Source organism: Cyphomyrmex costatus, unplaced genomic scaffold (genome assembly GCF_001594065.2).
Source record: "Cyphomyrmex costatus isolate MS0001 unplaced genomic scaffold, Ccosl1.0 scaffold521, whole genome shotgun sequence".
Taxonomy (NCBI): Eukaryota; Metazoa; Arthropoda; class Insecta; order Hymenoptera; family Formicidae; genus Cyphomyrmex; species Cyphomyrmex costatus.
In genome coordinates, this window is record NW_017279446.1 from 107,003 (window position 1) to 133,381 (window position 26,379).

At 34.0% G+C, this 26,379-nt stretch overlaps 1 protein-coding gene across 1 annotated transcript in view; it reads left to right on the forward strand.

The window, feature by feature from the left end:
- The window catches only part of LOC108778867 (uncharacterized), a 110,993-nt gene extending 85,295 nt beyond the window's left edge, over positions 1-25,698 (forward strand). Inside the window, exon 2 of the mRNA XM_018546175.1 lies at positions 25,616-25,698. Coding sequence (XP_018401677.1) covers positions 25,616-25,693 — 78 coding nt within the window. The 3' untranslated portion in view covers positions 25,694-25,698. The remainder of the gene's footprint in view (positions 1-25,615) is intronic.
- Positions 25,699-26,379: the final 681 nt, after the last annotated feature.

Sequence of the window (26,379 nt, forward strand, 5' to 3'; positions counted from 1 at the left end):
TAGAGTACGCATTGTAGGAGTGGGGGTAATCCTATCTAGAAAAGGACGCACTCATTTGGGTCTTTTCGTTCTCTCTCGTTTCGCGCATGCGTATAGCCATATACTCTGAGAGAGGGGATCGAAAGAAAGAACGAGTCGAACGAGAAAAGTTTCATCATTACATGACCGGACAAGCCTGATTAAGCCTGATCACTTTGGAATCAAACAAATAATTGAGTTTGATAAGGTTAAGGGCTCTCGATGAATAATATCAATAAATATTAATGATAAAAATCTCTTATTTATACCTCTATATAATTCCAGTTATGCGAGCATATTGGCCAGCACCAACAGATTGTTTCTTATAAAGATATTCAAATTCACATGGTTTAGTTAAGTCTCGCGGAAAGAAACTTTTGGCTTTCCAAGCATGACCGGACATGCCTGATCTCTTTGTAATCAAACAAAGAATTGACTTTGATAAGGTTAAAGGTTTCCCAGTGCCAAGGGTTGCTCTTTCAATTCCTTATTCTTTCTTTCGATCCCCTCTCTCAGAGTATACGGCTATACGCATGCGCGAAACGAGAGAGAACGAAACGGTTCCAAATGAGTGCGTCCTTTTCTAGATAGAATTACCCCCACTCCTCAAATTTCCGACAATGCGTACTTTAGTACTACTATCTCTATGGCTTTCACTAACCGTCTAATATTAACGCGTCAATTTTAATATAACATTTATTTTTTATTCGTTAACGCAATCGCATATATAAAACAAAATTATTAAATAAATGTAAAACAGTTGCTTTTCGTAATAATATATTATGCGCGTTGTGGTGTTGTGAGGGGGACAGCGAAAGCTAGTCGTAAATGATTCGAAAATCAGCTGAAAGTTGCATTTTCCCGCCCCTCCCCACCTCATCTCACCGCATGCAGTCCAAGTGCTCCATGATGGTCGAATGGCATTGTACTGTGCGCGGTGTGATATGGCAAGAGGGACAGCGAAAGCTGGACGAAAACTATTCGAAAAACAAACCGAAATTTGCACCCTTCTCACCTCATCGCTCCGCTCGCAGTCCACATGCCCCATGACGATCGAGCGGTATAGACTATCGCCACATTTGCCTCTTGCGGCAGGAATGTCAGAAAGACACCGAATGGAATGCGGTCGACGATGACAATAATAATAATGACGACGACGTATCTTAAAAATGAAACGTGAAAATTTACAGATTCGGACTTTGTTCGATAGCTAACTAGGTTCGTTTTGCAATCACTAAAAAATTTCAGGAACTCATGCTTAACGTTAAAAAGAATGGATGTGTAATTCTGATAATCTTGCAAAAATATTTATTACATTAATATAGATAGGTGAATTTATGAATAACGAGATAAATGATACAAAAAAGACTAATAAAGTGAATTTTGACTTATAAAAGATATGACAATAAGAATTATTTTACAGAAATATTAGATTTAGCAATGGATAATTGTAAAACATCAGTAAAGCTGTGTAGACGCATCACAATCGTTCCTGATTCGCTTGAATGACTTTCCCTCTGATAGACAGCACGCTGACAGACAGACATAAAAACGGTACTAACTGAAAATAAAATTTCATCGGCTTTCAGCCTCTAACCTTGGGCGTGATTCGAGAGAAATATCCTTAGACTGAATCTCGTTTTCTTTCTCTTTCTTTAGATCTCTCTTTCTCTCTCTCTCAGGTACTTGGAAATGACACAGTTGATTCCCACAAATGTGGAAGCGATGTATGCCTACGTCTTATACGTCGTGCACACTTTCCTCGATCTTCAAGAAAGTTCTGGCTATCCTTATCTCCCAAATATACTTGAATAGGCTCACAGCCTCACTTGATAATTACATCGGCTACAAACCTCACATGAGCTCTAAGCTCCACAAGATCTTTAATCACTCAACGGTCGAGCGAGACTAGCTTTAGCACAAAGAACGCACGAGCAATGAAAACGGCCGGCCGGCTCTTCTTCTTCTTCTTCTTCTTATTTATTTAATGGCTCTCGCCTCCAAGCAACAGGTAGGTCGATACGGCCAGATCACGTCAAAAAATGAAAATCGCATCAAAATGTCTGTCGAACGGATGATGCAATGCCCGCGAGAATGGCGTTGCTCGACCGGTATCTGGGCGCCTGCGTCTACGACGTCGTCACGTCGCAACAACGCGCGTCATGAGAGCTCGAGTCGTCAAAGGGTGCAAGATGACGAGCAATCGAGACGAGCACAACCGCGGACACGCATCGAGTAATTCAAACTTATGGCACCACGCCTCCCAAATAATGGGAAGGCGATACTGCCAGATCACGTCTTTAATGAAAATCGTTTTAATGTAAATCGTACAAAAAATATATAAACGAACAAATAGGACAAAACAATGCACGGTCAAAGTCGGCAACACTTTCAAAAATATACGGTAGAAAGCACCCGACCGAAACGCGTCCGCCTCGGCCGAGTGGTTCATCAGAACTGGCCGGCCGGCTCCTTAATATGGCGGACAAAAGACGACAACGACCGCACCAGCGAAGCCGACGAAGAACCGAGAGTAATAAGAAACACATTCAGCGCCTCGCTCGGTCTTCTCGCGTATCACCTTAGTAATTGCTTATGGCGGTCGTTGAGTTACCGACCGTGAGGATAAATATACTGCCGGGTGCACGACCTTAACTTAAAACAGACTTTGAGTCCCGATATCTTCACTCGTAGGACACGTAGAGAAAAAATGAAAGCACTTTTATTTTACAATTTAAGCAATTGCTATCGATTGAGCGTATATAGAACTTGATCCGTTCAGCCGTTACTGAGATCTGATCATCTCAATCCCCCGAAACTCTCAGTTTCGCGTAAAGGAGGCACGGCAGTGCCGCGGCGCTTGGCTTAGCGCCGAGACACTACCTTGTCTCCAGATAAATTTACGCAAAGATTATATTAAAAGCATTGAAGATCCAGCTTGATCGTAAATGGCTTATTCTCGTCGATATTTAGTTTGAAACTTTCACGGTCCTAATAATAGTTTGTTTATTATTATTATCATATAAAGATCTCATCTTTTCGTAATGTAAATATAAAAGTACGTAGTCAATGATAAACCCGAGTAGAAATAATAATAAGGCCCCAATCAGGTACTGATCAGATATGCTTCACTTAATGATCGGGTACTGATGAGTGCACCCGATCGGGACCTTTAGGTATATGGTAACGCTATATCCCTATCGGGAACCGATTCAAGGACCCTATCGGGAATCAATTCGAGGACCCTATCGGGAATCAATTCGAGGACCCTATCGGCAACCGATTCGAGGAACCTATCGGCAACCGATTCGAGGACCCTTAAGCCGGTTGCGCTTCTCTGATATCTAGGACTCTACTTCGATACAACTATATAAAGTTGTATTTTTAAATATTTTTTTTCCGGGTACTAATTTCACTGTAGTGAATCCTTTAGCTACCTTTTGACACAAAAATTTGCGTATTATTACTCCAATGTTTCGGGTCATCGATTGTTTATTATCTACAGACCGAAGTAAATCAAATTTCTAAAAAATGATACATCATCAAATGATTACATATCCTTATGTATAGCAAATGAATAAAACTAATTAATTTTTAGTTATTAGTGAGCACAGTCTTATAAATCTTTTAGGTTTAGTACTCACTATTTTTTGCTGATATTCTTTGTTAGCTTCTCCTCTAAGTTGTCGAACATTTCAAATGTGGAACACGGCAAAACAAAATCATTATCATCATTTATTTCAGATTCTGCTCCAAACAATAGTCCTGCCGATGAAGCAGTGTTTAAAGATTTTTTAATTTGATTTAATTCAGTTGTATACTGAACTAATTGCTTTTGAATTATATTAATTTCAGTTTTTAAATTCCGATATACCTTTTTTACTAGCTTGAGGACACAGTCTACAGTATAAAAATAAAATGAATGAAAATTATATTATTCATTAATTGATCTTTGATATTATTTTTGAAGAAATATATTTACTTTACCTTTATTTTCAATGTCCATATCAGTGACAGATAAATATGTTTGTTCTTTCGGAACTTCGTGAGACATAAATGGTTCGTTTTCTATATAATTTGCAGAAGTAGAAGGATGATCATTCACTTGATGAGAAATAGGTATCAATTGTTTTTTAGGTAAAGCTGTTTATGTAAAATTCATCAGAATCATTGTGAAAAATAAAAAATAATGAAGAAACATAAATTATAAAGTATTAAGGAAGAATAAGCAGACATACGTGTTGTGATTCTATTCTCTAATTGTTTAGTAAAACCATGTTCTTCTATAGTTGTTATAGATTCTGTTATTGATTTTTCGGGATTTAATTTTAGCATTTTTTTTTGCTGGAGTGTCTATATTTGATTCGTTTGAATCCTGTAGTGAATGTGTCTGTGTAGTGAATTCTGATATGTCATCAGAAGATGAAGCTATTCAAACAGATAAATAATAGAAAATAGATTTTCTGAATTTGTAATTAGAATTTCAATCTCTTTACATGTTTTTAATATAACAAATGCATGAGAAGTAGACTTACATATATTTTTATGATATAATTTTCGTTTACTCTTTTCCTTGTTTTTCTTTAAATTTCGGTAAGCATTATCTAGTTCTTTTCTAAAAGATGTTTTAGATAACATTTTATAAACTTCAGTATCCTCAATCGATTGTGATCGGCCATCAACTTCACTTTCTTCAGTGAATGCATACTCTTGTTTTTTTAATAGTTCTAAACGAGTCTCAGCTTCCGAATACGTTTCTGTGACAATAATTATAATTTCAATATTTGCTTACAAGAAATGTTTAATTAAATTGTAAGTTACGTTACTTGCTCTGCCTCGTGTTTCCACGCGAAATGATGGCCATGTTTTAATTGGAGGGTAACCTGCCTCAATTAAATTTTTCAATTTTATTCTTTTAGCGGCCGTATAAGGAGGAGGCATAAACTTGCTGACAAGAGAATTTCGCTCCTTATCCCAATAAATCCACGATGATGTCACAATATCAATACTAAGAACCGACGATTTGATATCTAAGAAGATGACTAATTTATATAAATATTCCATCTGAAAATAAATAATAACTAAGTATTCGCATAAAATAATCACTAATTAAACACAAAAGAATATGTTCTATAATACATCCAGTATGAGAAAATAATTTAAAAAATTTTTCCTCACGCGTGCACGTAATATGCCCTATACTGCAATGCTTTTGCGTGCGGTAAATAGCCAATAACTCAAGCCGTTGAGTTATTTCGCAAAAGCGTTGCGTTATGAAAAATAACGCAACGCTGTGGTAGGGTGGTAGCACTGGTAGCACGAATAACAACACAGAGAAACCTAAATAACGCAAGGCAGTGGTAGGGTGGTAACACTGGTAGCACCAATAACAACACAGAGAAACCTAACCTGCGTCGACGCTGGCGCCCGTCCGCTCGGTGTTCGTTCGAGTCGCGCCGTTTTTTGTTTTCATTTCACTTTTGTTAATCGTCGCCTGTAGCAGCTTTTCGATACTGGCCATATCGTCCCGATAGATCAGAAATTTGTGAACTGGGCCATTTTACCAAGATTGTAAGTACCTTCAACGTGTCATAACTAATATTGGCTGCTTTCCAGCTACGACACAAGTAGACACTGTGTAACACAGTGAATCATTGCATCCCTGTTGTTTGCCTACGTTAAACGAGAATGAAATGATTCTCTGTGTTACACAGTGTCTGATTCTGTCCTTGCTGGAAAGCACCCATTGTATAAGTGTCCTTCAACGTGTAATAATTAATATTGTTATTTCTTAGTCGGGGGGGGGGCTGCGAACCCCCCGAAACCCCCCCTGCTTCCTGCGCCCCACGCACCACCCCATAAGTCACACTCGCTTCGCTCGTGCGAATTTATAATTGTATAACACAGTGCACTCGTGAGGAAAAAATCTATGTGCAACTTATGTGCTAATTGTCTATAGCGCGGCGCGGACGCGGGGCAACGCACTCGCTTCGCTCGTGCTCCCGCGCCCGCGTCGCGCAATAGACAACTTACCACACACGTTACACAATGTACTATACCAACCTTTGTCGTTATTGTATTATACTTAACCCAAGTAATAGTCCACTCGGTAATAATTAATCACTCTTGTAAGAGAAAAGCGAAGAAGAGAGGAGAATCGAATATGAAATTCGAACGTATTTACAGTTTCGTCTCCAAATAATTGTGTTTGTTGACGATCGGAGAGAGCGAACTCCCGATTCGACGCAATAACATTCAAGCTAAGGTCGACCGATTGACAGTCCTGCTCCTATTGACAATTCGCTTACACTTTGTTCGGATTCACAATATACATCATTCACTGTATTATCATTTATCACTTAATTAAAGAAGACTGTATTATCATTCCTATCACTTGTAGAAATTTTATCGTTACATTTTCGTTAAAAATATCACCATAAAGTGATTTCACGTGCATTAATAACAGATTCCATGTGGCGATTGTCAAATTCTCATAATACACCTCTAAACAATAGCATCTTATTTAAGTAATATAAAAATATATGTTTTACATGTGGAGAAGTGGCATTACATATATCCTTTCTTTAATTTCACTACTAATATCCAAAACCACCATTTTAGCACGAACACAATTTAGTTCACATATTAAATGATGTTTACTTTTTTTTGTCACCGCCCACATTTTCAGAGTTTCTGAATTGCAAGGATAAGTGAACATTGAATGTTTTTTCTTCAAAACAGTACCATATATTTGGATGCATTGGTTATCGACATTTGCTGGAGCGTAAATCTTATTAATTCGTAATATTTTATTATTACGTAATAACACTGTATTATTAGGTGATTTAGTAGTTAAAATTGATTCTTTGTACTTTATTGTTTTTATTAAAACGTTTCCAGAAGCGTCTTCCTTTAATTTTCGCAATACTTAAATTGTAGGTGGTACAGTTGCCTTCTCCGTGTTAACGAAAAAAATCTCATGTAAACGTCGACATATTTGCGATAACGGTTTGTTTCCGCTTCGAATCATACTTTTTATATTTCCTAAAGCATTTTCAAAAGAAAATGCTGATATTTTAGATAATGGACATCCCATATAGGCAACATCGTCTGGAAGATGAACTAAATTGTGAAAGTTACCTGTAAGTAGAGCTGTGTGCCGATGTTATAAATATCGGCGGCGGGCGCCGATTGTTCTTGTCCACGGCGGCGGCGGCGCCGGCGGCGGGTCGATCGGCGCCGTATTATATACATACATTATACATGTATCTACTTATATATCCAAAAAAATATTTTTGTATATATATATCATATTTTTATATTATAATTAATAGATATTCACAATCTCAATATATTAATTCGAAAATTTGACGGTAATTACATATACAGAATAGCTACCTCAGCTCAAAAATCGATGAAATTAGGTTTATTCGACGCGTTTTTGTACTTTACGAAAGAATCTGGCAGAAATAAGCGTCGCTCTGCCCCGCAAACCGAGATATTAAGGAGATCCTTAAGCCTCCTGTATTACCGACTAAATCGTATAATTTTTGTATTGTAAATACTTTTTTTGTCATTCACAGATTCGAAAATCTTTTTACAGAATTAAAGTATACGGATTAATACGTGCCTGTGAGGTAGAATCTATGCTGAAAACGATAAAAAATTTCAAAATTGAGTTCTTTTTTACCATTTTTTAGTCCAATATGGCGCTCCAGAGCTGTCACGTCGTTGCACGTCGTAACAACATTTGTTTTATATAAAAGCTGCGCAATCTGTACTTAAGAAATAGTAGTCCACAGGCACGTAGTTTGCATGAAGAAACAGCGTGGAGTTCTTAAAATTAAATTTAGATGTCTAATTAAAATATAATTACGATACAAAAATCTATGTATATGTGTGGCGTACGTGAGTAAAATATTGATGTAGTGATGTGTCAATGACACGTAATCGTCTGTGTGTAAAATCCGTTAAGGATCCCCTTAAGCGTTAAAGTTGACGAGTATTCAGATTAGGAAATCTATCATACCGACTACATTCAGTACTATAAGTACGCCTTCTTCATGCTCTCTGATCACGAAATTTAAAAATTAATATTTCTATAATTGTACTGTCGCACATGGGTTTCGACTATGCGTCCTTTTAGTCGAAACCCATGTAGACAGAGGAGTGTGTGGACAGTCATGCGTGGTCTACAATGGACAGTAGCAGTAGTGGATTAAGGAGTAGGCGTAGAAATCGACCAATGATAGTTAATTGTCCTCCTCACATTCGACTATGATTTGTTGATTTCTACGCCTATTCCTTAATCCACTACTGCTACTGCTCATTGTAGACCACGCATAAGACATAGGTTCAGGGCGGCTACGCCCCGAACCTATACCCAGACAGCATGCTTGTCAGAATGAAAACTTTAAGAGAACTTTTTCAAGAGAACATTTAGTTATCTTTAAAATGATGTCTAAACGATATCTCATAATAATCATTTATTAGAGAATCTACCAAGAGAACTCTTTAAGATATCCGATTTGAGAGATGTCTTGAAATTGTTATCTTTATGATGTCATGCTAAATGATATTAGTTTGTTCTCTCATAAAAGATATCAATATGTTGTATGATTTTTGACAGTTCAGAAACGAGACATAATTATGATATCTTTTATGAGAAATTCATTTGATGTTATTAAGAAAGATTCTGTTTCAAAGATGCCAGAAGGTTTGTAGATTATCGCGCCAACGTTCTGTGAATTCATAATCTTGCCATTCACTTCATCAGGGCGAGGGTGCAGTGATACTTAGCAATTTCGGGTGGGACGCACTAGTGTACACTGGTGCATGTTAAGTCCGTGTACAATGTACATGTTCGTGCATATGTTATATCCGTGTACTACCGCGGTGGTAGATTAACAGTGTACAACGGTTTTAATATGCACCTGTGCACACTCATTTTTCCAGCCGAAATCGCTAATAGATACGTATCAGTGCATTCCTCGCCCTGATGAAGTGAACGGCAAGATTAATTAATTCAAACCTGCAAACATAACCTGTAAACCCTCTTTTTAAAGAAATTTATATATTAACATATAACAGATTTCTTTAAGACATCATAAATATGAATATATATGTTAATCATAAAGATGTCCAATTTAAGAAATCTTTTAAATATCATTTTTGTGACATCTTTCTGTTCTCAAAAAACGACGCATTAGATAACATTCAGTTATCTTTATGTGATCTTTAAGAAGTTTCTCTAAGTTATCAGATTCAAAAATAAGATATCTTTTAGAAACCTTTTGGATAACATATTGTTATTTGGGTACCTTCTAACTATGTATAATTACCAATTTGACACTTCACCCTTGTGATTTGGGATATAGTCGAAACGAGCCGAAATGAATAAAAAAAAACCAAAGACAAGTATGCATATGCGCCGCGGCAGTTGCCATCGTTATCAACTTGATAATATCAAGTAGAGGTAGAGAGCTTGTAATCAGAGAGTCGCCAACTTATCACGTGATCCGAATCGCACTCTGATTGGTTTGGGGCACATGGCGCTTAGATAAGGTTAGAGAGACACTGCTGCAGCCTACAGCTTTGATCTTCCTGTTATTGTCAATCTACCTTTTCGAGCCAATCAGAGTGAGATTCGCACGCCGCGGCATGACTACTAAAATGTTCGGCGGCGGCGGCGTATCTAGTTCCACCGGCGGCGGCGGCGTGGCATGGCGGCGCACAGCTCTACCTGTAAGACATGACTCTCCATAAATTAAAGGTGCCAATCGAACAAAATCTCTCATGAATGACTTTGTACTATCAAGGTATATAACAGCTTGATCCTTTGAGTTTAATAAACGGCAGGCTACATGAAGTAGCAAAAAATGGTCATAAACATGTTTTGCTAATACTTTTTTGAAGATTACCGGTCCAGCATAAGTAATAAAAATTGAAACTCAGTGGCTTTAAAATTTTCTATTTGAGCCATTGATCTGGTAGTACGTTGAAATTTCTTTGGAATTTGGGATTGTAATTTCGTCATGAAAAGAGGAAGTTGATATTTAATATTTTGACTCAATCGACAAGTTGACTTTCCAACTAGCCAATAATCTAATAATTTTTTCATTGCACCAAAATACAATAGATGCATAGAGTCAAGAACAAAATCTTGCACCATATCGATGGACGGATCGATGTTTATTAAAGGCGTAATTCCCCGATGATGTTCTGGATTACTTTGTTGTCGGAATGAATAATTATTTCTTTCTTCACCTTCACCAAGAGGATAAATAGTTCGACCGTTAACTCTTCTGCCCTTTATGGTACATCGTTCACAAGCCCAGTATGCTCCATGATTTTTAATGCACTTTAAGAAGGCCCGAGCTGGCCTGTCGCATGTAAAAGCTTTTATTCTAATACTGAATAATCGGTCATCGATAGAAATTCCGTTTTGTTGCAATTGATATAACTCATTGATAAAACGTTCTAAATCATTTTCTAAATTATCAGGCTTCTCATTACCTGAGTAAATAGCTATAGGAAATGATTTATAAATATCACGGCGATGAAAAATTTTACCTAAAATTGGCCAAAATTGTTTTGAGCTTGATCGATATAATGGTATTCCATCAATATTGAATATTAATTCAACTATATTGTCTTCGTGCACATTCACATTAATAATTTGTCGAATGTATTTCTCAATGCCAAAATACACAAATTCACTATTTATACCGAAACGTTCAATTTTATGATTTGCCATCTCAGTTTGTAGGAATGTTTTTGAAGTTTTAGGTAAATCAGGAAGTAAACGCTGTCGTAAAATTTGTAAAAGCCCATCTAAACGAATATGGGGAATAGCTGGAGTTAACAATGCCCATTGCCTGATTTCTTCAACTTCATCAAAGTGTTCATTTTCATCATCGTTAATTATTAATTCTTCTTCCGATGCACTGACCTCTTCATTATCTGCAGACTCTACTCCTCCAGTATCTACGTCATCATTCAGTTCATTATTGTTTTCAGGTGATCTACGTTATGTTGATGCTATCTTTTACTTCTGAAACAATATTTTCAGAAGCATCTTCAATTAATGATGATGATGCTTTCCGGTCAGAAACAGCAGTAGCTCCAGTAGCATCGTCAAAGAATAATGGTGTTTCCTGTTCAGCTACTAATACATCTGCAAGTCGATTGTTACATTGTTGAAAATATCTACGAGCTGCTTTGAATCTCTGAACTCGTAAACGAGTGAATTCACGAATCCTCAACATTCGTGGATTGAAAGAATCCATGATAACATTCATTTATTGCACCAATAAAATTTTGATTAATAATATGTATCACTGACGTATCAGAGTGAAGAACTAATCACAATTATTTATCACAATAAAACATTGATTAATATAATCTTCCGCTGATCCACTAGAGTCAAAAACCAAGAGGTTAAGAATTCCTGTATGTTTGGAAACATACACTAGTGCTATCGTGCGACAAATGCATGTACTGAAATTTATTGTTAAATGATAAGGTCCGGATCAGGAACAGATCAGGCCAACTTCACTTACAAGGGAACACAACGTGTTGGATCTCACCGATTTAAATGAGCTTTTAGTATGTTGTTCTATAAACAAAAATAAGAGACACGTATTTTTTTATACGTGCGGAGTCGCATGTTAAGGGGGTGAAATCCTCCCTTGAAGAAAATCGGTTTTTTTCTTTCGAAGCGAATATCTTCGAAACTATAAGAGATAGAAAAAAATTTCTACAATAAAAATTGAATGGTTGCAAGAGTACTTTACAACTATAATAAAACAAAATTTTTTTATATTTATTTATTGTATACCCCCACCCTCCACTCTAATTTTCAAAAATTTTTTAATTCTTTATATGACGAAAATTAAAGAGAATTTTACGCTGAAAACAACGATGTGTATTTAAATCACGTTCCGAAAATCCATTTTTTAGATATGAACGAAAACGTCTCTTTATATGCTTATTCGTACCGCGTTGGGAGCACAAGATACCGTTCAATGAATACAGTCCAGTACGCATTATTATCGTACTAGCTATTATTATTATAAGAGCTTTTTACAATATAATAATAATAATAATAATAATAATAATGTACATTGAGATAAGGCTCAATATGTTTTTAAAAACAAATAATGTAGTGAAGAAGGGCAATGAGCCAATAATATCGTTAAAATCTTTAAATTAATCTAATATATTGCGAAGAATATCACGTAATTATGGCGTTTCGTCCCAGCTTCCACTACTCGCCATCAGAGGTCTATAGACATTCGCAAAAATTCTCACAAGTGCTTGGATACGCGTATATCTGTATATATAGATTCTCAATTTAATAACTTTAACAGGCGTCTAATTGTAAGGTAGGCTTCCACTACAATACCTTACTGATGAGTCCAGTAGTGGAAGCTGGGACGAAACGCCATAATTACGTGATATTCTTCGCAATATATTAGATTAATTTAAAGATTTTAACGATATTATTGGCTTATTGCCCTTCTTCTCTATATTATTTGTTTTTAATAATAATAATAATAATAATAACAACAGTAATAGTAGTAATAGTGATCTTGTTCAACTTTCGAAACCAGTCAAATGTTTTTGATATTAAATATATACAAAAATGTACCTCGGGTAATTAAAATCGAAGTGTGAATGAAGAAATTGATATCTTTGTAAATATTGCATTTTTCATTTTAATCGTACAGCAGCTACTTGCAGTGTTCAATGTTAACGTTAATATGGCCCGTAAAAAAGTAGTTACAGCAGTGTCGATTGGCTTGGTTTACCGCTGATTGTGAGACACTACCGTGCCAAATAATATATTACAAAATATTGCGTCGTATTATTACTATTAGAAGAAAAATAGATATGCTCACGCACAGTCCGCGTATGTTGTTGAACATAAGTATAAAAGGCGCAAATCGTCGCAACTTCGCAGTTTCGCGAAATTTTGATTTGATAAGTACTACCAGTTGTGAGAGTAATACAGAACTGTATCAGTAAGTATTAACTTTTAAAATTTTTTTTGCTTTTTATATTTTCTTTTTTTGTTTTAATTGTAATAATTATATACCTTTTATTTACTTTTTTAATTTAACTTTAGGATTTGATGTAACAGTGTATTTATATATATACAGGGTGTCCAGGAAAGAGACGATTTCCTTTTAGGGAGAGATTCTTGAGATAATTTTAAAACAAAAATTCTAATGCCAAAATGTTGAGGCTATAATAACTTTTGAATTATAAGCGTTTAAAATTAACGAATCATATCGTCTAAAGTTGGCGCGCTCAGGAGCGGCACAACGCAAAGTCTAAACGCGAAAGCTGACTTATTGAAAGTTGTTTTGCATATCTGCTCATAACTTCACAACTTTCTTTACGTGTGAAATTAGTCTCTTCGTCATATTATGTAGTAATAATAAGAAATATCATTGAATATTTATTTCTTCGTGTTTAATGAATACAATATGGACTATACAAGAATATTGCGATATGTTCCTTATTTATGGCGCAAGTAATCAGAATTCACACGAAGCTGCGCGCAGATACGCAAAACAATTTCCAAATCGTAGAGCTCCAAGACCGAATGTTTTTCTTAATCTGATAAATAAAGCCCGTACGTCAGGATCAAAATGTTTAAAGTATATTTGAATAATGCATTTATAGAAACATCAATAGAATAAAATCTTATATTCATATATGTAATCTCTTAAAATCAATATTGACAAAAGAAGTGATAAGTTTTCGCGTTTAGTACTTTGCGTTATGCCGCTCCTGAGCGCGCCAACTTTAGACGATATGATTCGTTAATTTTAAACGCTTATAATTCAAAAGTTATTATAGCCTCAACATTTTGGTATTAGAATTTTCGTCTTAAAATTATCACAAGAATCTCCCTTTAAAAGGAAATCGTCTCTTTCCTGGACACCCTGTATATATATATATATAATTTGATTACACATTTTTTAAATATATTTGTAGGAACAAACGTTATTTATACATTGTACAAGATTTTTTTCCAATGTTATTTATTATGAAATATACTGAAAAAAAGGATTGGCTGCAGTAGCAAAAAATTGGTTGAATATGGCATAGCATTTTAGTTGCAACAGCCAATTTTTGGTTGTGTTAGTAACACAACAAAAGATTGGCTGCTGCAATCAATTATTATAAAAATGCTATGCCTTATTCAACCAATTTTTTCCTGCAGCAGCAAATCTTTTTTTTCACTGTAGTTATTTATTATGAAATAGACAATAAAAACTTTTTTGTATCTTTCTTGTAATAATTATCATATTGGAAGTAGACAATTATTCACACTTTGATTTTAATTGCCCGAGGTACATTTTTGTATATATTAAATATCAAAAACATTTGACTGGTTTCGAAAGTTGAGCAAGATCACTATTACTATTACTGTTGTTATTATTATTATTATTATTATTATTATTATAACATTATTGTAAAAAGCTCTTATAATAATAGCAAGTACGGTAATAATGCGTACTGGACTGTATTCATTGAACGGTATCTTGTGCTCCTAACGCGGTACGAATGCGTATGGAGCGCATATAAAGAGACGTTTTCGTTCATATCTAAAAAATGGATTTTCGGAACGTGATTTAAATACACATCGTTGTTTTCAGCGTAAAATTCTCTTTAATTTTCGTCATATAAAGAATTAAAAAATTTTTGAAAATTAGAGTGGAGGGTGGGGGTATACAATAAATAAATATAAAAAAATTTTTTTTATTATAGTTGTAAAGTACTCTTGCAACCATTCAATTTTTATTGTAGAAATTTTTTTCTATCTCTTATAGTTTCGAAGATATTCGCTTCGAAAGAAAAAAAACCGATTTTCTTCAAGGGAGGATTTCACCCCCTTAACATGCGACTCCGCACGTATAAAAAAAATACGTGTCTCTTATTTTTGTCTATAGAACAACATACTAAAAGCTCATTTAAATCGGTGAGATCCAACACGTTGTGTTCCCTTGTTAGTACGTGATCGGATTCTGCTGAGGATACGTACAATCGTGGCCTCATTGGACTTTTTATATTTACATTAAGACATTCCCCAGAGGGTTCTTATCAAAACCCGACCGAAATGACCTCGATAACTAGTAATAAGGAAAAAGTTCATTCGGTTCTGTACATAACCTAATCGGGCCAACCCTACTATGGTAGATCCGAAGAAAACTTTATCAGGACCTCATGGTACATCGGATATATTTCTACTCGGGAAAATGGATATTAGTACAAAGTGAAAGTGAGAACATTAGTATAAATACAATTAAATAAATGTATATGATATTATTTTGGTTTCTTAAAATTAATTAATGTTTTTTAAGGGAATAAAAAAAAATTTTTTAATTTATATAAGCACATATTAATTTATTAATTAATGTTTTTTAATCAACATAAATATATTAAATGAGTCTCCTAATATTAGTAACTACGATATATGGTAAATTGTGGTTCCAGTTCTGGAGGATTGATTTCAAGGGTTCTTTAATCCTTTGTGAACAGTAACTCCGTTTAGAATCACAGCTTCTTATTTTGTAAATTGCTCATTCAATTCTTAATTGAAAATAACATAGTTTTCAGTTTCGCTTTATTTGAAGCTCATTAATGATATATAAACGTTATTAGTACTAACTTCCAAACTCTGATTATGAGCCCTGTGACACTCGATCCTTCATTATTAGAAATTATTATTTTTAAATTCTATTAAAATTAACAATAAACCTCCCAGGTCAAGAATAAATTGAACAATAATGGTTGTTAAATATATCTATTTATTATAATGATAAAGTTAATATATGGTAAGTTTCGACTTCACAGAGTCCTCATCAGCCGTAAAAAAACTCCTTAACAGATGAAACCAATTTCCTCTAAAGATATCCAAAATTATTACGACCACACTATATGTCCTAACTGTGCAGATGGTAACACGTTAGTGACAAAGATTCAATACATATCAAGTCAACCAAACCCCCCCCACCCCACCCACATATTTACATTTCTATCCATCATCAGAAACACGTTTAACCTTTTCAGTCACGAATTTTTCGAGCGATCGGTTTTCTATGTTACTTGTCTATCTAGGGGTTTTTGGGGCCGCTGATTACGAATCCGGTGTTCGATTTACAAAATTCAAAATGGCGGATCCAATATGGCCGACCAAAATTTTGAAAAACGGTAATTTTTTCTGATATTTGGTATACGGGGGTTTTTGGGGCCGCTGATTACGAATCCGGTGTCAGATTTTCAAAATTCAAAATGGCGGATCCAATATGGCCGACCAAAATTTAAAAAATCATAAAAATAAAATAAATTATAAAAGTCATAAAAACACACAAAAAATGGATACTTCAACTGTCACGTCCTCGTTCGTGCGTCTGATTTTGACTGAGAGCGGTTGTCTAAAAAATTTACAAAAATAACACAAAACGAAGTTTTAAATTAATTCGTAATTATAAACGACAGATATCGACACACACGCACTTTTATAGAAATCTGGAATATTTCAATCATTTGTGATCAAATACTCAAAAAACCCCACAGATCAAATTTCTGATCAAATATAATTTTTTTATTTTCGTCTGCTATATCAGCTCGGCCAATCTAAATTTTCAAATATGACTGCAGATGCGTCATCAACGACTTTAACAACTCCTGTACACCAAATATAAGATAAAATTACTTTTTTTTTAAACTTTGGTCGGCCATATTGGATCCGTCGGTTTTAATTTTGTAATTCGGATACCGGATTCGTGATCAGCGGCCCCAAAAACCCCTGTATACCAAATATCAGAAAAAATTACCGTTTTTCAAAATTTTGGTCGGCCATATTGGATCCGCCATTTTGAATTTTGGTAAATCGGACACCGGATTCGTGATCAGCGGCCCCAAAAACCCCTGTAAACCAAATATCAGAAAAAATTACCGTTTTTCAAAATTTTGGTCGGCCATATTGGATCCGCCATTTTGAATTTTGAAAATCTGACACCGGATTCGTAATCAGCGACCTCGAAAACCTCTATATACAAAGTTGCAAGCAATAGTAGAGATTAGTTCATTCTGGCATGAATTTCTTTTAAAAATTATGCTTTTTTTTTTTAATAATTCGTCATTAGCAATAATTCTTTTAAACAATTATGCAATATTATTATTTTTTAACATTTATTTGAATCTTAAGAAGGCCAGGAACAAAAAACCGCAACGAAATCGGTAACGAACTGCTCATAAACATTGAAAAATGGCTAGCATGTAGGTGGGACACTGGTGTCCCGCTGTGACTGAAAGGATTAAGCAAATGAACATATATATCACCGAGAGATTCAGTATCCTTTTTCAAATTAATACCATTTAACTGTTCTTTTATATGTAATGTCTTTGATATTACCCGTGTAGAAATTCAACCTCGTGTTGATCCAGTTACTAGATAGAAAAGTTGTGTCTTATCTAGCTACTAGCTAGTGTCTCTAGATAGTTACTATGCGGAAAATGTAACGCTCACTTCTTCCAGCAGCTGTATACGGAAAATCAGCTAGTAGCTAGACAGAAAAAATTAGCTAGTAGCTAGATAGAGAAAATTAGCTAGTGGCTAGACGTAAAATGTAAAAATGAGCTAGTAGCTGTATGGAAAAAATTAGCTAGTGGCTAGACGTAAAATGTAACGCTCACCTCTCCTAGTAGATGTACACAGAAAACTAGCTAGTAGCTGTACAGAAAAAATTAGCTAGTGGCTAGACGTAAAATTTAACGCTCACCTCTCCTAGTAGCTGTACACGGAAAACTAACTAGTAGCTCTAGAAAAAAAATTAGTTAGTGGCTAGACGTAAAATGTAACGCTCACCTCTCCTAGTAGCTGTACACGGAAAACTAGTTAGTAGCTATACAGAAAAAATTAGCTAGTGACTAGACGTAAAATGTAACGCTCACCTCTCCTAGTAGCTGTATACGAAAAATTAGCTTGTAGGTAGACAGAAAAAATTATCTAGTAGCTATATAGAAAAAATTAGTTAGTAGCTAGATAGCGAATATAAATTTAAAAAAACATTTTATTTGGTCAATTTTGCTTATTCATATTTTCTATCTAGTCACTAGATAGTTTTTATTAATTTACCATTTTCTCTCCATTTTTTATTATACTCTTCTTGAACAAGTGCTGAGCGGGCCCAATGATGGGTCTGCTCCTATTCCTGAAAATATATATATCATACACCTTGATAAAAGTCTTTTACATACCTGGTAGGATTTGAACCCGGGACTCCAGCTTCTGAGTTGATCACCTAACGTACTGCTCCACTGCTACACAGTCGATAGATGTTTCGAATTGTCCATATATGTTACTCAATATAAATAATATTTAATATCTAGTAACCAGATAGTATTGTAAGAAATTTCGAGAAGCATAACATGTTCTGCGAGAATTATGTCGACAATCGTAGGAAATATTTCATTACCATATATGGTCGTATTATACCAAGGATGAAATGTCCTTACTTATGTTTACAGTCATCAGCTGTTGAGAAGCTTTAGTTAAAGCGTCGAAACAGGTGATCACGCGAGCGAAGCGTGGGATTCTAGAATTTTCGGCACACAGCGAGTGCCGCGAGAATATGCGAAAAGAAGGGACTCAGTAGTAGAACTCGGTCGAGTGCGGATCATTCGCGAGAAGCACTTAATCCGATCTTTCGTCAAGCCTTAGAAAAGTTGAGTCATGAGTAGGCCCGTGCCGATAGTCTTTCTTCGGTAAATTAGTGAAGCATATAACAACGCTATTCATTTCGGAGCAAATAAACGCTCAATTAGTCGTTCGTTAACGCGCCGCGCACGGATATTCGGTAACGGCCGTGTCACATACATTCGTACAGTGTTCTACACGTGTGTCGTACAAGTCTTCGCACAGACATTCGTATCATGTATATTCGCATAGACATTCGGTCTTACATTCGGCTCGCCAGTGCATTCTGTTAGGTACATTTGTATATTCTCTCGACCTATATGTGACATAGGCGAACACAAGTTTATAACTATAAATGAATAAATTCAGTGTGTGTGTTACAGTGTTAACAAGTTGACTTTTATTTGAAATAACAATTCGTCTTTCCTGACATCAGCCCTCACAATCAGACCCTCAATTAAAAGAATTTATAATATAAGATAATAAAGAAAGGTCTTACAGTATTGACTAGATTACTGACAGATTTCTTTATATTAAGAACTATGTAATGACGAGACATATTCTTTCATAATAAAGAAATTTGTCTAGTAGCTGCGTAGAAATTGAAAAGGATGTCTTGCATCATAATTACTGACTAGTTACTAAACAGATTTTTTCATATTAAGAAATCTATCTAGTGACTAGACAGAAATTATCATATTGGTCTTACTTATTAATTACTATGTAGTGACTAGACATATTTTTCCATATTAAAAAAATCTGTCTAGTAGCTGCATAGAAATTGTAATGTATGTCTTGCATCTTAATTACTGTCCAGTGACTAGACAGATTTTCACATATTAAGAAATCTATCTAGTGACTAGACAGAAATTATCATGTCGGTCTTACGTGTTGATTACTATGTAGTGACTAGACATATTTTTCCATATTAAAAAATCTGTCTAGTAGCTGCATAGAAATTGTAATGTATGTCTTGCATCTTAATTACTGTCTAGTGACTAGACAGATTTTTTCATATTAAGAAATCTATCTAGTGACTATGCTGAAATTAACATGTCAGTCTTATGTCTTAATTACTATACAGTCTGTAGACATATTATTTTATAATAAAAAAATGTCTGTCCAGTGACTAGATAGAATACTTAACTAGTGGATGCTGTCTAGTGACTAGGTCGTAACTCAAGTTTACTAGATGGATTTCTACACGGGTAATCTCTTATTATAATTAGATTCGGAGTCCATAATTTTCGTATTCTTCCAGTCAAAGGCATGATTGCTCTCGAATGCATGGTTTGTTAAAACTGAATGTCTAGATGCATCAAGTTTTCTATTATTTATATGTTCATTTACTCTAGTACTTAATTTTCTCTTTGTCTGTCCCACATTTAAGTCACATTACAGTTCTCACATGGAATTTTATATACAACATTATTACTGTTACCTCTTTCTTTCTTATCTTTAAGAACTTTAATAAATCCATCCAATTTATTCAAACACCTGTAACCAATATTATAGACTGATTCATTGAACATATGAGTAATTGAATATGTTACACTGTTTATAAATGGAAATACGATGAACTTTTTCTTATTTAAATCTTTATTATTTTCTTCCGAGTTGTAACTGAATGTGGAAGTAATTTTTTTAGTTTGTATCAAATTTTTAATTCGTATACTAAATTGTTTGAAAATTAATTCCATCGGATATCCATTATTTAAAAGAATTGAAATACATTTTTCTAAATTTTTCTGATGAAATTTAGGATGTGATAGTAATATCCCTCTGTCCATCAGGCCGTAAATTGCGCCTATTTTGTGCCAAAGAGGGTGGTTAGACAAATAAGATAAATATCTCCCAGAAAAAGTTCTCTCATGAAACCAATCAATTGTTATACTACCATCTTCCACAATCGCAATAACAAATACAAAAGACTTATACAATGATTATGCTCATATTCTATTGTGAACTGTAATCGTTCATGAATGCTATTAAAAGTATCAAAAATAACCATAATGTTGTCCTCAGGGGCTGCCAAAATTATATCATCCACATAACAAAAATAAAATGACATATTGAAACTTAGTAAATTTAAAGCTTTTTCTTCCAAGTCCTGTAAAACTAAATCAGCTACAATCGGAGACAACGGTGAGTCCATAGGTGTCCCATAGGTCTGTTTGTATATTGAATTGGTAAATTTAAAAAACATCGAAGATAAGACAAACATAATGGCATTTATGAATTCGTTCTTATCTTTCTTTTAAATTCGATATTTTCAAATACTTTCAAACTCAGCAATATCAAGTAATTCCGAAAACAGAAATTTTCGATAATAAGATAAATTTTTTGAAATATAAATATTAGACAATATTAGAAAACATTAACAATGTTTTATTAATAAATATTAGAATCCTCTCTAAGTCCAAAATAGAATTCAACGACTCCAAGTCTTCAGAAAACAAGATTTTTTAAGTTTCTTTATTAGGAAAGAGGATTCTCAAAGGATTAAAAATTCATTGATAACATAAAAATATTATTAGACATCAAGATCTGACTTCAACTGCAGCGTTTCTTTACTTATTTAATGTATTTTTAGTGGTCTAGTTTAATTTATTATGACAAATCTTCGAAATTTAGGAACAGAAATAAATGGAACGATTGTGATCGATCTTGTGCTAACAATAAAATACATTTCTTATCAATAAAATTGAGAGCTACGCCGCTATTGCGAGCAACATATCTTCGATTGTGTAGTTGCCTCATCTAAATATGGCACATGAAGCGCTTCAATTGCTTTCATTGCCATCCCGATCGTCATATCAGCCAAACGTTATGGCTCCAAACCAAGTCAGTAGTAGTACAAATATTGAACAGATACTAGACGAGAACGCATGTGTCAGAATTTATTGTATTGTCATTGCGGAGGGAATTGCGGAGTCGAAGTTGATAAAAAATTGTTGTGAACAAGACGCAATATACACTGTGTAGGTACGCAGGGCCGGCGCTAGGTAATGCGGGGCTGGGTGCATAAAAATACGGGACTGATTCTTGAAAATGTAATAATTTATTTCAAATCATAATTATTTTATTTCAAATATATAAAATAAATATAAAATAACATAAAATAAAATAAACTTAAAAGTTTAATGTTTTATATTACTATTTTATAATAAAATATTTCGTGTCAACAATAAAATACTTTATAATAAAATCTTTGATAAAATAAAACCTTTGAAGATAAAATAATCTTAAAAACGAATTTTTCTCGCTTTTGCTGAAGCAAAGTCGTTAATCACATTGGAAAAATCAGTCTCATGTGATATTTCTCTTTCTATTGACATCATCGCTAATCCCAGTAGTCTTTCTTGCGATGTATTTGAGCGTAAGTAGTTTTTTATCAGTTTTAATTTTGAGAAGCTCCTTTCAGCAGTAGCAATTGTTACTGGTAAAGTTAATAAAATTCTAACCGAAATATAAATATTTGGATAGACTAGATTTAGTTTTAATTCAATCAGATATTTCAGGATATCTAAAAGATAACTTTGATTGTTTTCTGGAACTACTTGAATAAAACATGACAATTCTTCAAATAGATCTGTTCCATCTATATCAGAAATCTGTCCATCTTGTAAAAGAATATGGAAGTTATTGTAGTTTTTTAACAAGTCTTCTTCGAATAAATTTTTTATTTTTTGAAATTAAAGAGAAATCCAAAGTTATTCCTGAGATCTTCGTACAGTTTAAAACGTTCCTTAAATAATTCAATGGCTTGGTCGATAACGAGGAGAAAATATTCTATGCGAAATTGTTCTTCATTTTTTATTGACTCATCGACGCTTTCATAATCAAATTGTCGTTTCGATCTAGTAACTCGTCTTTGAGGGAAATGAGGAATTATATTATTTTCTTCTGCAATAACTTTCGCAGTTCTCATACACTCGTAATATCCATTTTCTCTAAAAGTTGATAATTCTTTGAGTAGATTATCATGAAATGATATAGTCACATCTATTTGCATATCCTTTTGCTGAAGTATTTTACTTACTCTGTTAACTTTTACAAGTAATTCATACTATATAATAACTGATAATATGAATGGAAAAGATTGAATTTCTTTCAATAAAGAAGTAGCTTCGCTGTAAGTTTTCGCATCTTTAGGTTCGGTTAAAATTTCTTCAAATATTTGTACAAACTTTTTGATTTGGAACCGTACAGCTTTTACACTTTCTACACGGCATTCCTATCAAGTATCAGATAGTGTTTTTGGCGTAAGCTTTAAATGTTTCTTGGTTATATCATATCTACAGTTAGAAGCTGACAAAAATGTATAAAGTCGTTGAATTACACCAAAAAATGTAACAGCCTTCGGAGAAACGTTAGCAATATCTGCCAACACGAGATTTAAATTATGACAGCCATATGGTGTAAAAAAAGCTTTTCGATTCTCTCGTAAAAGTTGGGCTTGCACACCGGATTTGAATCCTTTCGTGTTTGCTCCATTATCATATCCTTGTCCCCTACAGTTTGTAAAATCAAGTCCACAATCATTCAGATATTGTTTTAGAGTTGTAGCCAATCCTAATCCGCTAGTATCTTTAACCACCAAAAACCCAGTAAAACTTTCACATATTTGTATTTCACCGTTGTGTATATAAATATATCGTATGATGCAGGAAAGTTGCTCCTCATGAGAAGTGTCTGAGGGTGCAATCCAAAATAACAGAAAAATACTTAGCAGTTTTTATTCGATCGATCAGAGTATTTCTGATTCGATTACCCATCAGAGATATAAGTTCGTTTTGTGTATCTTTACTTAAATAGGTAACTCTATGTCTTGCTGCTTTAACATAACTTACATGTTCCATTAGGACAGAATCATACCGAGCCATAAGTTCTACAAGGCCTAAAAAATTCCTATTATTTGGTGTATTCAGCAAATCAGATGAACTTCTTAATGCCATATTATGTTCGGCTAGATATTGAATAATGGCTATTAATCTTTCCAAAATATTTTTCCATTTAAGTTTTTCCTTTATATAAAGTTTTTCAGACAAATGATTAACATTAGAATGATTTATAGCTCTAAAACGAGCTTCAGTCGGATCTGTGAAGCTGGCACGACATTCTATCGATATCAAAAAAATGACAACAGTTCCAGTAGCACTTTTCATAGTTCTACAGTTCTACCTAAAAATAAAAAATAGTTCCGCAGTTTTAATATGGAAAAACTAAAATTGAAAATATGGCGTGCTAACTTCGCGAATCTGGCACGACAGTTTTCCTCTAAAGTATGAGAAAAAAGTAAATATTTCCACTTTTAGCAACAGTTCCCGATAGTTCTACTAAAAATCTACTAAGATATGCATTTTCAAAACAAAATAACGACATTTAACAATTTTTATACATCATATATATAGAAAATGGCATAAAACTTCTAGAAAAAGTGACGTGCTGACTATTTCTATCAGTTTCGACGGCAATTCTCGTTAGATCTCACAGAGTTCTATGCATTGCAATCATTTAGAAGCAGAGTTCCGGCCTCTACATATTTTTAATCAATTTTTTAATACCTGAGTCCAGCACGACACTTGTAGAAAAAGTGACGTGCTGACTATTTCTATCAGTTTCAACGGCAGTTTTGGTTAGTTCTCACAGAGTTCTATGCATTGCAATCATATTTAAGCAGAGTTCTGGCCCCTAAATATTTTAAATCAATTTTTTACTACATGAGTCCAGCACGACACTTGTAGAAAGAGTGACGTGCTGACCATTTCTATCAGTTTCAACGGCAGTTTTGGTTAGTTCTCACAGAGTTCTATGCATTGCGATCATTTAGAAGCAGAGTTCCGGCCTCTACATATTTTTAATCAATTTTTTAATACCTGAGTCCAGCACGACACTTGTAGAAAAAGTGACGTGCTGACTATTTCTATCAGTTTCAACGGCAGTTTTGGTTAGTTCTCACAAAGTTCTATGCATTGCAATCATATTTAAGCAGAGTTCTGATTTTAAATTGTTTATTATCAACATCTTAAAATGGGTCTCTATTCGCATTGTTCTAACTTGATACGATATTACAAGAAATGTGGAGTCACAATTTACATTATTTGATGTCTTGCTTTGTTGATGGACTCTCGACTTTTTGCGCCGATATAATTATGTCTTTAATAGCGAGTGAGATTGAAAATACCCATATTACAGAATTTTTATACATGTTTTTTTCGTATTTGATTATGTATTCGTTTTAATTTTTATAATATCATTGTACATCGTTAACGATAGTTCTTAACATTGAGAATGACCTAATTAAGGTCGAAACGTTTGTTTTTGAATTTTATTAAATTTTTATTAAACCCCCCCGCACCCACACCGTTACAGAGGTCTGCCCCGACAGTACTATCATAGCAACAGTATAATCGTAGAAGTCCTGTGCCCCTGTGCAGGGGGGGGGGAGTGAAAGTAACATCGCGTGGAAAGTTTAACGTTTCTGAACAGAGAAAGGTGTAGAATAGTACTTGATATCATACGTATATAGCAGAAATGAAACGTATATTTTAGAACTATGATTGTTAATAACTTTTTAACGAAGGACGAGCGACGGGAATGGTCAATGACCTTGACCTTCTTGAGGGTCAAGGTCAAGATCAAGGTTACTCGAAAGTCATTTGAGGTTGACTGTGTAAAGCGAAACATTTACCCAGTAGGTTTCACTACTGTTAAAAATAACTTCAACGCTTAATATCTCAAAAACTATAAGAGTCCGCCACCTAGTTATTAAGGCAAAGTTGCTCAGAATCATGACCTTGACAACATATGTCAAGCTCAAGGTCATCGGAACTTGGTCCCCTATAGTGCATAATTACCATAATTTTTTATTTTTAGAAAGAAAAAACACTTACAAAGTCCCGACAGAAAACATGGAATGAGTACAAAACCCGCCTCAATAAAGAGGTAATATAATTAATAATAAAATTTAAATAGTGAAAAGTTCAAATAATTTTAAATTAAAATGACAAGATTGAATCGAGGAAGGTCATTAATATGCTAAAGATTTAAATAACTAATAAATTTTACCACATACATTTTAATCTCGATCGGATTATTCTCAATGTTAACGTCAATTACAATTTCAAAAGTAAAAACCTGTAATACTGTGTCAATATAATAAATTCTATACGAGCAAATCTTTCACAAAAGATCTCAGGATCTATAAAAGTACGTTGTCCATGTTCACACAATACATTATTATTTTAAAATAAACAAATAGTTGTAAAATAGGCAATATATATTTATCTGTTTTTAAATAATATTAACATATTGTGTGAATGTCGACAATCGAAATACTGATTTCTTTTGTGCAAGATTAATTTTTGCTGCGTAAAACAAAATAATTGCCCAGATAACATTTACGTTATACATATAAGATATCTAAAAGAAGTCTTTTATATAGCGATGTCTTATATGTCTAAAACATATTTAACTTTTAGATATCTTATGCAACATGTATGTTATATGGGTGCATGTGGACTATTTTAAGAAACAAGAACGAGTATATCTAGAAAATTGTTTAATTTTATTGTTAAAAATCATGTTCACAGCAATAATATTAACTATATATTAGTTTTAACATTTAAAATTGTAATTAA